This window comes from Excalfactoria chinensis, chromosome 20 (assembly GCF_039878825.1).
Source record: "Excalfactoria chinensis isolate bCotChi1 chromosome 20, bCotChi1.hap2, whole genome shotgun sequence".
Classification (NCBI taxonomy): Eukaryota; Metazoa; Chordata; class Aves; order Galliformes; family Phasianidae; genus Excalfactoria; species Excalfactoria chinensis.
In genome coordinates, this window is record NC_092844.1 from 3,164,757 (window position 1) to 3,177,228 (window position 12,472).

Consider the following 12,472-nt stretch of genomic DNA (forward strand, 5'->3'; position numbering starts at 1 on the left):
CCTCTAAAACGACACCATATTCACATCTTCTCACAGTTCTACCCCTTCTCGCAGCTGAAGCAAAATGCCTTCCTGCAGATGCCCATAGATTTCTGATGCTCACAAGAATATCCCACTATGCAAGGTTTAGATTCGACTAATAAGACAACTGGCCTCAAGACCATGTATTTTTCCAGGCTACTCATAAATCCTATTTCTTTTTCTTTTCAAGTTTCCTAACTGTTCATTGTATTTTATAAGGGCCTTCACCAGACAGAATTGCACAAGGCAAAACAAGACCACGCTGTGCAGCATCGCAGGAGCTAGAAAGAAGCTGCAACTGGATTTTCAAGGCTCCCATTTCCCAGAAGTACCACCAAGTACTACAGAGCACTACAGAACACTGCCTAAGAGCAGTAAGAGGAGGTACAACTTCAGCAGTAAGTGAAGATGTGTAACACAGCCCGTGGGTCAGACTTAGAAGAACAGCCTTAAGAAAATGAAGTTGTCTTGCATACATTCCTTCCAGGCTTCGAAGGCCGCCGTTCATGGCAGAATGAATCACTCTGCATCTTGAAAAGGATCTACCAGTTGTGTAGCTTTCAGCATTTGCTCTGTATGAATCCAACTGAGGATCAAGAAAGGAGCCGTATGAGTGCTTGATGCAATACCCCACCGGCAGCACCCACGCATTTGGTGAGCTCTGTCAGCACAAAAGCAAAGCCTACATATTAATTTTACACCAGACTATTACTAAATGATATCCACCACCCAAGTCACGCACCGAGGTTTTATTATTAAAACATATCATTAAACAAATCATCTGGATCCCTTGTCTGTTTTCTGCTATTCATGCTGCCAAACACAACCACGTTGGTCAATCACCACTTATGATCTCAAAGCACCTGCAACTACACTTGGGCCTCCACCCAAACGCATTAACAAGCTGTTCTTTGGAATCTGGAGCCTTGGACTCATTCTGAAGTTCTGATAAATCAATTCAGAACGTATTGTCCTTTTCTGAGATTGTTACAAGCAAAATGGGCTTAGAGAGTCAAGATTTTAATTACATCTTCAAGTATGTTTGCAATCAATCCAAAGCGGTTATGAAAACAAGGTTCAAACACACAAGGGAAGAAGTATTGCTTTTATTCAACAGTCAACCACTGGGTCCCATCCAGACAAGAAACAACGAGATGCCTACCAAGGAATGTGCCAACTTTTAAACAAAACAATTGCTTCCTATGTGTGTAACTTAAAGAAGGGAAAGGCACAGGTCCACAGATTAATATGTGGAAAGTGAGCAAAACAGCTGTTCAGAGCAGCAGGGGAATGGTTGTCAACAGGGGGGGGTCGGGGATCCAAATTTAGGTCCCCCTCTGAGGATCGGGTAGTGCTGATGGCCTGACATATCAGCTGAACTCACACAGCACAAACTGCTGCTCTGGGACTTCACTATTGAGCAGCAATGCCAGATAAAAGAGGTGTAGAATCTGGCAGTGCCCTGAGTCAGATGGTATAAACATGTGAGTATTTACCAACGTACTGGGGCTGTACAATGACAAAAACCAGTTGAGGAGATGGAAACGAGAAGAACACTCTGTAAATAAACAAATAAACAAACAGATGTATTTCGGCGCTTGATTCTGCCATTCAAAGCGCAGCCGGAAAGCCGCCATCAGCTCCCAGCGAATGTCGCCATCCGCTGCATCCCTCAGCTCTGCCCTCGAAGCCGAGCTGCCAGGCCCGGCACTCCGCCTCGCCTCTGAGCCCGGCAGCTCCCCATCCCAACATGGCTGCCTCGATCCGCGCCGCGCTGCAGCCAGGGGCAGAGCCCGCTACCTGCCGCTGCTCAGACACAAGGCGGGCGCCTCGGAAGCGCCATCCATCCATGCATCCATCCCAGCATCCATCCGTCCGGCTGCTCACACCCCGCAGGGGTGGAAGGAGGGCCGCGCCCGCATCCCGAGTAGCGACGCTCGCCCCAAAGACGGCGAACCGCGGCGACACCCGCGGCCGCGATACGGGCGTGGAAAAGGCCGCACCGCCGGGGACGGAAGCGTAGCCGGGACGGACCGCCCGCATAAAACACAGGCGAGGCCGGACCGAGGCGGGGCCTTGCGGCGCTGCCCCGACAGCTCCGGGCTCCGCGCCCGCCCCTCTTCTCGAGCCGCAGCCCACCCGCGCTGCCCCCACTCCCCCCGCTGGGCAGCGCGTAAACAAGCGGCCTCCCCTCCGCATTACGGCACCCGGCACGGCGCCCTTCCCCGCCCGCCGTCCCCCCCCACCCCCGCAGCCATCGGGCCGCGCTCCCTCGACGCCGAGCGGCCCTCACCTGGGCAGGCCGCGGGGCTCCGAGGGCGGTGCGGGGCCGCCGGCGCTGTCAGCGGCTGCGGCCGGCGAAGGAGCGCAGCGCGGGGCGGGGGAAAGGCAAGAAAGCGGCCTCCCCCATCACACTTCGCCGCCTCCGCCGAGAGGCCCGCCCGCCGCCAGGAGAGAGCGAGAAGACAGCGAGAAAGGAGAAGGGAAAGAGGGAGGGGACAGACGGGAGGGAGGAGAAAAAGGCCGCGGCGGGGACAAGCGGCACAGCGGTCTGATCCCGACCGCGCCGCTCCCACACTGACAGAATCGCCGCTCTCTGCACACGGCCCCGCCTCCGAAGAGGAGGGCGAAACGTCCTCCCAGCCAATAGTCGCTCTCCGCTGCCCCCGCTGCCCTCCTGTTGACCAATCGCCACGAGCAGAAGGAGCTCCTGCCCGCCCCTCTAGCGATCAATCATCATCCTGACACAGCCACTAGCCAATCGCATCTCAGGAATACCCATCTTCAATGAAAGGCTCCGCCCCTCCGAGTCAATCACTCCGCGAGCCTCGGTACGGCCGGGGTCGAGTCCTCCTCCGCGGCTCCAATCACAGCTCGGCACCATCCCGCCTCCGCCCCCCTTTAATCCCTAAGGAGCGCTGTGAGGGCGCGTCCCGCCCCGCCCGCCGTGCGCGCTCCCGCCGCTGAGGCAGAGCCCGCCGTGAGGGGCCGCGCGCCGCCCCCGGGCGAGGCCTCAGGGCAGCCCGCCAACCCCGGGCGGGGTTTCGCATTTCCACCATGATAACATTTTCTGATTTTTTTTTTCCCTGTACATCGCTCTTTTTTTTGTTTCTTTAACGCAAGTGGTTAAATTAAGCCGTAATATTCTCACATCCCGCTATTACAGCCTCGGTCTGTCCTCGCTGCCAGGAGCGAACAGCTGACTCAGATGTAAACGTCGCCATTACCTCAGTGTAAGTTGTGACACGAGAACCAATTGCGCTGCATTGTATCCCTGTCAGCTCCAGAGCTCAGCCCGGCAATTCCTCCAACCGCGGATCCTGAGGGCAAAGCGGAGGCAAGTGGTGCCAATTTGTAACTGTATTCCACCCAAAAAAGGGTTTTTATAAGCTCTTGGTGTGATGAGCTCAGAGTTACTCAGGTAGATGTGAAAACCAATCACCTCATCTTGGGCATTGTCAGTAATCTCTATATTAAGTCTCAGTACTGTAATAACTGAAGGAGGGAATTGATAAAATGTGAGTTCTCCCAGTGAAGTTTGAGCTAATGTTAACCTTAACCTCTTCAGTAACATCTACACGGATACATTTTGTATCAGTGATATAAATACTATAAATGTATCTCAAAGTTAGCAACTCAGAAGCAGCCAAATGAGGCACTGTGCTATTTATACTCCTCAGGTCAGGATCTGTTACGATAGCAGAACAACCATCAACTCAGATTCTGAAGGACGCTGCCTTGAATAACACATCCTATGCCATATGTAAATACTTCTATTTCTTCCCTTTGTAGAAAGAGAAACATCCTGAATTCCTTTTATCTGGAACACACTTCAGTTTAGTAGGTTAAAAAACTTTACCTGCAGAGCTAATCTCTTACTGAACGTTCATGAGTCTCTTTTCAGGCAAAAGAAAAATCATTAAAAATAATATATATCTATATATATATGTATATATATATTATTATTATTTTTAATGATTTTTCTATATATATATGTATGTGTGTGTATATATATATATATATATATATATATATATATATGGGATATACGCAACCCAACCAATCTCAATCAGTAAGCATGAGTAGAGCCACCCACACATCTGTACTTCTGCTGCTCTCACCAACTCAAAGGAATGATGGAGACAGGAAACACTTTGTGCGAGTGTGTATCATCATTTATTGTAGTTCAAGAGTCAGGAACTGAACAGAGGACACAGCGAAAAACAAATAAAAGAAAAAAACAACCTTTTCTTTACAGACTTAATTTTAAAACACTGTGGTTTCAAATCCTTTTTAAAAAGGAAATTCAAGTATCGTAAGCAGGGGGCAGTAATACAAAAATGTTTGTGAATGTTTTTCATCTCTTTTCTTAAAAAAAAAAAAAGAAGAAGAAGAAGAAGAAAGAAAGAAAGAAAGAAAAACATAATTCTACATTTCCTGCACCCTTTTTGCTTTGGTAAGGCCAAGCCATGGATACAAACTGGTAAGCAACATAAAAAATGACCCCTGCCCCCAAGATGCAGCCTCAGAATAAAAGGATCTGCTCTCTGCAGACAAGCTCTAACGGCTCAGAACTGTCACTTAGCGTATATTATATCTGCAGCGTTAAAAGAATGGATTTGCTTTCTTGAAAAAGTCACCGAAATCCTCGTATTCTCAAGCATCTTTTTCTTGGCAGCTGCTGTAATGTATCTCAGTATGGAGGCCTTTCAAAAATACCAGAGCATCCTGATCAGCATAGCGGGACATCTCAGATAACAACTTAAAACTCACACGTCAAATCTTTGCCTTTTGCAAATGATCCTCACGTCTTCTAACACCAATTAGAAAAAAAAAACAAAGATGCGAATATGCGTAATATAAAAATACGATCCCAAGATTAACACTTTGTTGCAGGCACAGTTATCGCACAGAGTATATTCTTTTGAGGGCAGGGGAATGATTTTGTTTCTTCACAGGGATTATTTTTCTGCATTTAATAAAAAAAAAAAAGACAGCAGTGCAGGTCGTTGGAAGAAGGGAGGGAAAAGAGGAAAAAGTTATTTTAGCAGCAAAATGTCCAAGATTCTAACCACAATCAAATTAACGGATATCCGGCTGTAAAAAATAAGGTTGAAGGGATGCTGCCCTGATCCATTCATCATTGCTAAAATAATTCAGCTGTAAAAACTCCAAAATGTGACATACTGAAGGACAGTTTTGTAACATAAGCAACTTCCTAATTTGTCCTCCGTGTTATTGACCATCGTTATCACTTAAATATATGTACAAGATTTAAGCTGCTTTTCTTCTCGTCCACATGCTTCTGGCCGCTACAGCAAGTTATGCCAGTGGGCGTGCTAATCCCATCAGCAGCTTTCCAAGTGTAACTGCCCCACTGTCAGCCAGCAGCCCACGCCCTGCTCTTCCCACTGGTATTGGCGTGCACTGCAAGGGAACTCTTAATGGTCAGCATTCTGCTTGTCTCTCATCCAGGCTTGGATTTGCTCTTTAAGTTCTGGCACTAATAAGGTAAAGAAGAGAAAACAAAATAATTAACTTGGTAGTTCAATTATTTAATAACGCTGTTTCTCATGACTAATAGCAAGTTGCTTTCTAGAAACCCAATCAGGAATATCTACTACTATTTCCTTCTGTCAATAGATTTTCTGCACAGCTTTAAGTAAATGAATTACCCATTTACCTATCAATAACAATATCCATGAGCCCAGTAGTTATGAACTTGAGGGTGGCTCAGTTTTATTTTCAGAAAAAGGAGAAACAAGGAATTAAATATTCCATGCAAGTCAAGACTAAAGAACTGTTAGTTCTACAGAGGCCTCAGCACTATCTTCTGAAGTTACATGGAAGAGAAAATACATACACATTCCTTCCCCCACATCAACAGCTCCATCACTAATTAGAAGCAAGGATACCTGGTTCCAGCATATTTTCTGTCAGTGTCTGACGATTGAAGGGATCAGTGGAAGAATTCAACAGATGCCTCAGGATGATTGACCTGTCCATAATAGTTCCAGACGGCAACCTCACAGGATCAGTCATCAGAGTGTCCATGAGTGGATCTGAGGACACAATCATCACATTGAAAACAGCAGATGAAAGGTTCACCTGAACAGAGACCTACTGCACATGTCAGATACTCAGTCTCCAATCAGCTATACTGCTGAAGATACAGAAAACAGGTAAAAACAGCAGCAAGTTAAAATGAGCAGTGGATTGAGTCCCAGCACAGAAAGGGAAGAACAGGACAAAGGTTAAGCATTAGCAACTTTCACCATTGTTTTTTTCTTTACTGTTCTAAATTACAAGCAGTGAAGACAAGGCTTGGACTGGACAATGAAATCCCAGGGAAAAAAACAAAAAAATCACTATCTCTCTTAATGTGCTAATTTAATTGAGATGGAGAAGGATGTAAGTCTCCATAAACACAGTCTCTACTAATACATAATTGTACTTAGAAACAAAATAACAAAACAAATCTGTCTTGACCTAACAATTCAGTGTTCAGAAGAATCAACTTGCCTCTGAATTCATCCGGAGCATCGCTGTAATCAATTTCTGCACGGGCATTCTTGGCAACAATCTCTTCCACTTTCTCTGCCAGCAGTTTGAATTTTTCTATTGCTATGGTTGACTTGATTCCAGCCTTTCTCATCTTTGATATGACCTCCTCAAAGAGCTCTTTGCTGTAGGACCTCTACAAGCAAAGCATAAAACTTTGCTGAGCTGCAGTATCCGAATGTGCCGCAAAAATTCTACAGACCTTTTAATGCTTTTTAAAAACTTCAGAAGAAAGGATCAATAAAACCCCAAATTACGTGAGGCACAAAATCATAATGTACAGAACACTTCATCTAGCACTGAAATATCAACCTGGGGTTACACTACTGCTTTTGTGCTGCTCATTACTAGTGTAGTTTGGCAGAAAAAATACAGTAAAAGACAAAACCAACTAATCAAAATGGTTGAGGCATTCAGAGAGGCTGACTATAATTATTAGCACTGTTCCTTTGATTGAATATCTGTCTTGAAACATTTGTCCATATTCTTGACCTCACCAGTCTTGGCCAAAAATATCACATAGAAGCTTTTTTAAACCCTGGTTCTCCAACCACTGTACATGAAGGCAGAGAAAAATGCTCTTTACATCAGCAGAAATACTCTCTCGGCACCTCTTGGGGATGCTCAGGATCATTAACATCCCTGTTAAGAGATTACTATAGTCAACAAAGACAGATGCAACAGCTTTCAGGATTTAACATTCGAGGAGTCGAGGTTACATGTTTCACATGCACCTGAAAGCTGCGGTGTTTATTATTCCCAAAAACAAATTCAGACCCTAGAGTCGTCTGCCACACAGAGCAGAAGCAGTGCATTTAAGTCTGTCACAGTGGATGGTATTCTCTCCCATGTGGTAGGAAACAGCTCAGCTGACATGTACTGGGAAAGGCTCTGTATCCCTTGATTTACATTCATGCACTTGGGAAAAAATGAAGCCTCAACTTGAAAACAACAGCTAAAAATGTGATTACACAGCCCATCCATGGTATAACTGAACAGAGCAACAAAGATGCGAAGTTACAAGCTAAGTGACACCACGCAGTTTGTTACATACTGGTGATCTCTTAAGTTCTCTGATAATGCACAATGCAATATTTTTAAAAAAAAGTGCCAGCTCCTCCTGATATGAAAAACAACCCTGCTGCCAAACCAGTGAGACGACTCCTCCAAGCACCGAATACTTGCTTGCCAACTGGTGCAGCATGCAACACTCTGCAGGGACTGCCTGCTGCTCACAACTTCACAGCTACATAGTACAAAATACAGAGAAACAACTGCACATCCTGTGGTTTGGACTGAAACAAACGTTGCTTTCATCTAACTAAATTACTAAAAAAATAAAACAGGCGAGATCCTGAAAGCTGCTTATGTCCTACAGCACCACTTGCTTTTACCTTCACAATGCCATGTTTTGATTGCCTTTCAATAGTCTAGACAATGTTCTTTTAATAAGCATTGCCATTCACACTGCAGCACAAGGCTGCGTTCAATGACAAAACGAAACCTGCAAGTCTCACTGAGTTACCACTTTCTTTGGGAAAGGAGACTATGCTACCTGGCTCCAGGAAATACCATTCCCTACTTTGGACACACGGTGCCCACACAATCTCTTTACTAGCTCACAGAGAACAGAACTCTGGCAATAAGCCCAGGCCTTCGTCAATGTTTTCAGGTTCCTGCTAATACGTGCTAAGATTTGAAATGGGAGACCCATCAAAGTGCTTTTGAGAGATGCTGCCACGATCCATTAGTTTTCTATCCGTTTATTAAACTTTAAATGGCAGTAGCCGCTAACGAGTTCTATGTTTCCTCAACATTTCCTGTTACTGACAGGACTGAGAAAGCAGTCACTCCACCCACTTAAATAACTAAGTGGCCCTTCATAAGAAGTGGGTCTAAGGTTTGGAAACTTAAGTCTATGAATGAATTTTGGATTGTTAAAAAAAGCTCTGGCTCTCAGGAATTTTCCTGTGTGAAGTGCTATGGAAGTTTGTGGCTCTGTACCTATTTGGAAACCCTTTGGAAATACACCAATCTACCAAAAGCAGAGAGAATACAAACACAGATGATTTGTAAAGAAAATACATTGCCAACATGATGGAAACTGGGTAGCAGCACGCAAGTAAAATGAAACTCTTCTTGAATATTCTGCAAAGCCCTGTTTGTGTCCAATGCTGTCACCCACACCCCCTTATCCTTATCTTTTTGGAACCCACCTGATCATCAGCAATTGCTTTAGCAAAACGAGCACAATCTAGCTGTAGATAAATATCTGTCAGCTGGTCCAACAGCTTCTTTGGTTCAAACCCATATTTCTCAGGGTTTTCAACTTTTAGGTCACGGCACTTCGGGCCGCAGAGTTGCTGTAAGTTAAAGTTCAACATAGCAGCCAATCGTGGTCCAAGTTCCTACAAGAGCAAAGTAAAACAGACCATAGCACAAAGGCAGTAATAACACATTATCATCACATTTGTATGCAGCAAGATCAGGAATTATTAACCCATATAACTATCATTTGATAGGATTGCAAAGTGCCTTTTCTCTGGGCACGCTCTCCATTAAAAATACAAGTAATGCAAACAGCTCTAGCCTATAAGGATCATACCACCTCAATGACTCAAGTAATAAATAGGTAATTTCAAGAGCAAATAGATTTCAATGGAGCTGGAATTGGAGAAAGAGGAAGAGAAGGGAGACAAAGGGCCACCAAACATTTCCAAGACATTTCCCAAGAGAAAAGCTGTTAGAGAAGCTAGGAACTAAGTTAAATCTGAGTTGGACTTACAGGTCTGAGAAAAGGCTTTTGAACCTGCTTGGTAAGGATATGGAACATATCAACAGTTTCTGTTGCTAGGGCAAGATATGAACGAGAAACACGCTCATCCTGAGCCAGCTGTGACTGCCGAGCCTGCTGCTGATCCTAGGAAAGAAATATTCAGTGGTTACAAGGTTAAATTCATAGAATTTCCATCCTCGTCAACAATCAAGAATCAAAACCTTAATAGCCACACTGCCAACACAAACTGTGCAGGCAGAAGTACACACTGCAATTTAATTCAGTGTGATACATTTTGAACTTGAAACACAGCTTACTTTTCCTACCTATTACTGGAGAAAAGGCTGCACTAAGGATTCTCAGAATTCTGCAACACTAAGGATGAATAGCAGTGCTATTACAGAAGCCCAAGCTCTGTAAGTCTGCTTACATCCCAGATCGACTCCTCACAACTACAAAACCAGGTTATGATTCCTTTCCATCCAAATGCCAATACTTGAAGAGCAGCTTGAAATCTGAATCAATTAAGTTCTTCCTAGTTTGTGTACCACTGTAAGTAAACCCATCACACTGGAACAATCTGCAGGTTACATAGCAGCCCATTTTGTCACTACAGTAATGGCTTTACCTCACTAGCAGGCACCAACAGGAACAGAGGCTTCACAAGAACAAACCAGAATAAACTTAACAAACGAGATCTTTGCATTTTCTTTTAAATCAATAACCTTAAAATCAAAATACCTGACATGGGTGAGTCAATACACACATTATTGTTTAATCAGGCTAAAGTCTGAGCTGCAGTACTTTAATAGGCTGTGACAAAGCTACGCGGGATCAATGCATTAACAAAATAAAAGCATCATTTTCTTGTAGTCAATTCAACTTGCAAACAACTTCCAAAACCTCCTTCAAAAACATTTAAGTCTTAATTTCTCCATGTAGGTTTTTAAGTGCACATCAATCTAAAGCTTTTTAGCATTTCCACTTCACACAGCACTGTTTGCTAGCCACAATATATCTGTGCAGAAGGATGGTGCTTTTTTCTTTGCAGAATGTCATCCAGAGTGACCACAGCCATAATGGCAGCAAGAAAAAGCATTCAGGACTGCTTCTCATGAGCAGCAAGAGTGCTGCCTCTTATTTAAAAACCAAAACCAAAAACCCAATGGTCTTGCATTAAAAAATTAAAAGGAAATAAAGGGCACTTTGAAAAACAGCTCTGTTTACCCTGGGCAGCAGGTCCCATTGTTCTTTATTCTTCATCTCCTCTTGCACTTCATGGATACGTTTTAAGGATTCCAGACTCTCATCCAGCAAGAAAGTTGTGTCATTTATCAGCATGTTGATGTAGCGAACAAACTGCTTCCCAGAGCTGAAAACATTGAAACACAGTTATCACTGCAAAGTAGACGGGTGTGCAGAGCAGGCTGCAACCCTAGCAACACACCTGCTGCACTGTATATTCTGAACAATCACCCCATTCTCCAAGCCAAGCTGATCATGGTGTCCAGAACTCAGCATTTAGAAACACCAGTTCTAGTAGAAGCGCTGCCATTGAAAACACAATGGAAAGTGGCATCACCCATTCCCAATGGCAATGGCCTCCTCCGCAGTTTGCATGACAGTAAGTAGCACCACACACAATTTCTTACTCACTTGAACTCTTCCATAAATGTACCATGGTGAGCTATATTCTGCCAGAGGCTTTTGAAAATGGTGCTGATGTGGTAGCGGATTGTAAACTTGTCATAGAATTCACTAGTTGCTCCAGTATGCTCAACATCTGAAAAAGAAGAAAACCGAATCCTAGAATGGAAGGTTCTAGAACTGAAAATAAGCTTCCCACCAGGACTGTCCTGCAACATGCTACATCTCTCTCCTACTGTTTTCAATGTGATGACCTTCAAACACCAAGCTTTAAGGGAGAAAATTGAATTGCTGTTCAGAAATTTCCACCTTAACATCTACTTACAGGATCACCGTCCACACTGTAATTAAGAACCAACCTAATCCCATAGGAAAGCATCAGGAAACACACTTTCTGTTGTATTCAACTCCAAAATTTCAATAGCAACAAACTCTGGAAATGCTGGAGCCAAAGTAGTTCTTTCTAGTAATGCAAAGCCATTTAGAAGCATACAGATCTACAGGACTTGCAAAATCACAGTTATAAATCCCAATATTCCCTTATAAAACAAAGCATCTTTCCAGTTTGGAATCTAAATACCACACAAGCAGTAACCACACCAAGATACAGTGCTAAAGCTGTCCGTGCACAGCGGCCTGTGGCAGGACTCCTGACTGCTGAGCAACAAAGCTACATCTGTCCAAGATCCAAGACCTACCTTGGGTTTGATTTCTTGTTTGTTTAAGTATTATGATACTTACTATTTCCTGTACACTTACATCAATGAATTGCTTACCTGTGTAAAATTTCATTAAGGAGGGGACTAACAATTTAGTGGAGAGAGGATGATTCTCAATCATTTCAAAGAACTTCTGTGTTCGGGGCTGAACGGCTGGATTAGTCATGAACATCACCTCCACCAGCTTGGCTACTAAATAAGGATTTCGGATGTAGTTCTGGTTGCACAGCATCACAACAAGGAACATCACTATGTCCTGAGTACAGGGCTCATAAAGCACCTGAGGAGCATATCTGAAAGGGTAGAGATGAGGGGAAAAACATGAAAAAACCCAGCCCTGTATTCCAAACAGCATATTTACTGTACACTTTCAGTTGTCTCATTAACAACAGGAAAAGCTTAAGTCATTTTTATCATACTTCCCTGCCTTTCTCTATAGACACGACACCATTACTCTTCCAAGAAGTCTTGCCAGCTGTCCACTAGCAGCTGGATTTTGGCCCCAGTTCCAAACATTCTCTTCTGAAACATGACCGAATCCTCTGCTGCATACTAGCAAATTTGCTATGAGTACCACTACAGCAGCACCTCAGGAAAGCAAAAGCAACCACCCTCCTCCTCATGCACCACAGAACAGTCTGAATTTCAAGGCATGTTTTCAAGAAGAAAAGTAACCAGCTTCAGAACTCCAGGATTACATCCAAGTAGTATCCACGCCTGTCTGAACAGCTAAAATTAAACCAATGCA

At 44.0% G+C, this 12,472-nt stretch overlaps 2 protein-coding genes across 12 annotated transcripts in view; both read right to left on the minus strand.

The window, feature by feature from the left end:
• The window catches only part of KIF1B (kinesin family member 1B), an 80,446-nt gene extending 77,991 nt beyond the window's left edge, over positions 1 to 2,455 (minus strand). For all 10 annotated transcript variants that reach the window (XM_072354009.1, XM_072354006.1, XM_072354001.1 and 7 more), the window contains exon 1: positions 2,315 to 2,455. The gene's annotated coding sequence lies outside the window, so the exon portion shown is untranslated. The remainder of the gene's footprint in view (positions 1 to 2,314) is intronic.
• A 1,722-nt stretch (positions 2,456 to 4,177) lies between these two features.
• UBE4B (ubiquitination factor E4B) overlaps positions 4,178 to 12,472 on the minus strand; it is a 33,859-nt gene continuing 25,564 nt past the window's right edge. For both annotated transcript variants that reach the window (XM_072354305.1, XM_072354306.1), the window contains 8 exons: positions 11,782 to 12,017; positions 11,015 to 11,141; positions 10,586 to 10,730; positions 9,368 to 9,502; positions 8,799 to 8,990; positions 6,544 to 6,718; positions 5,937 to 6,083; positions 4,178 to 5,524 (listed from right to left, as the gene is read on the minus strand). In XM_072354305.1, the coding sequence (XP_072210406.1) occupies positions 5,463 to 5,524; positions 5,937 to 6,083; positions 6,544 to 6,718; positions 8,799 to 8,990; positions 9,368 to 9,502; positions 10,586 to 10,730; positions 11,015 to 11,141; positions 11,782 to 12,017 (1,219 nt within the window). In that variant the 3' untranslated portion in view covers positions 4,178 to 5,462. The remainder of the gene's footprint in view (positions 5,525 to 5,936; positions 6,084 to 6,543; positions 6,719 to 8,798; positions 8,991 to 9,367; positions 9,503 to 10,585; positions 10,731 to 11,014; positions 11,142 to 11,781; positions 12,018 to 12,472) is intronic.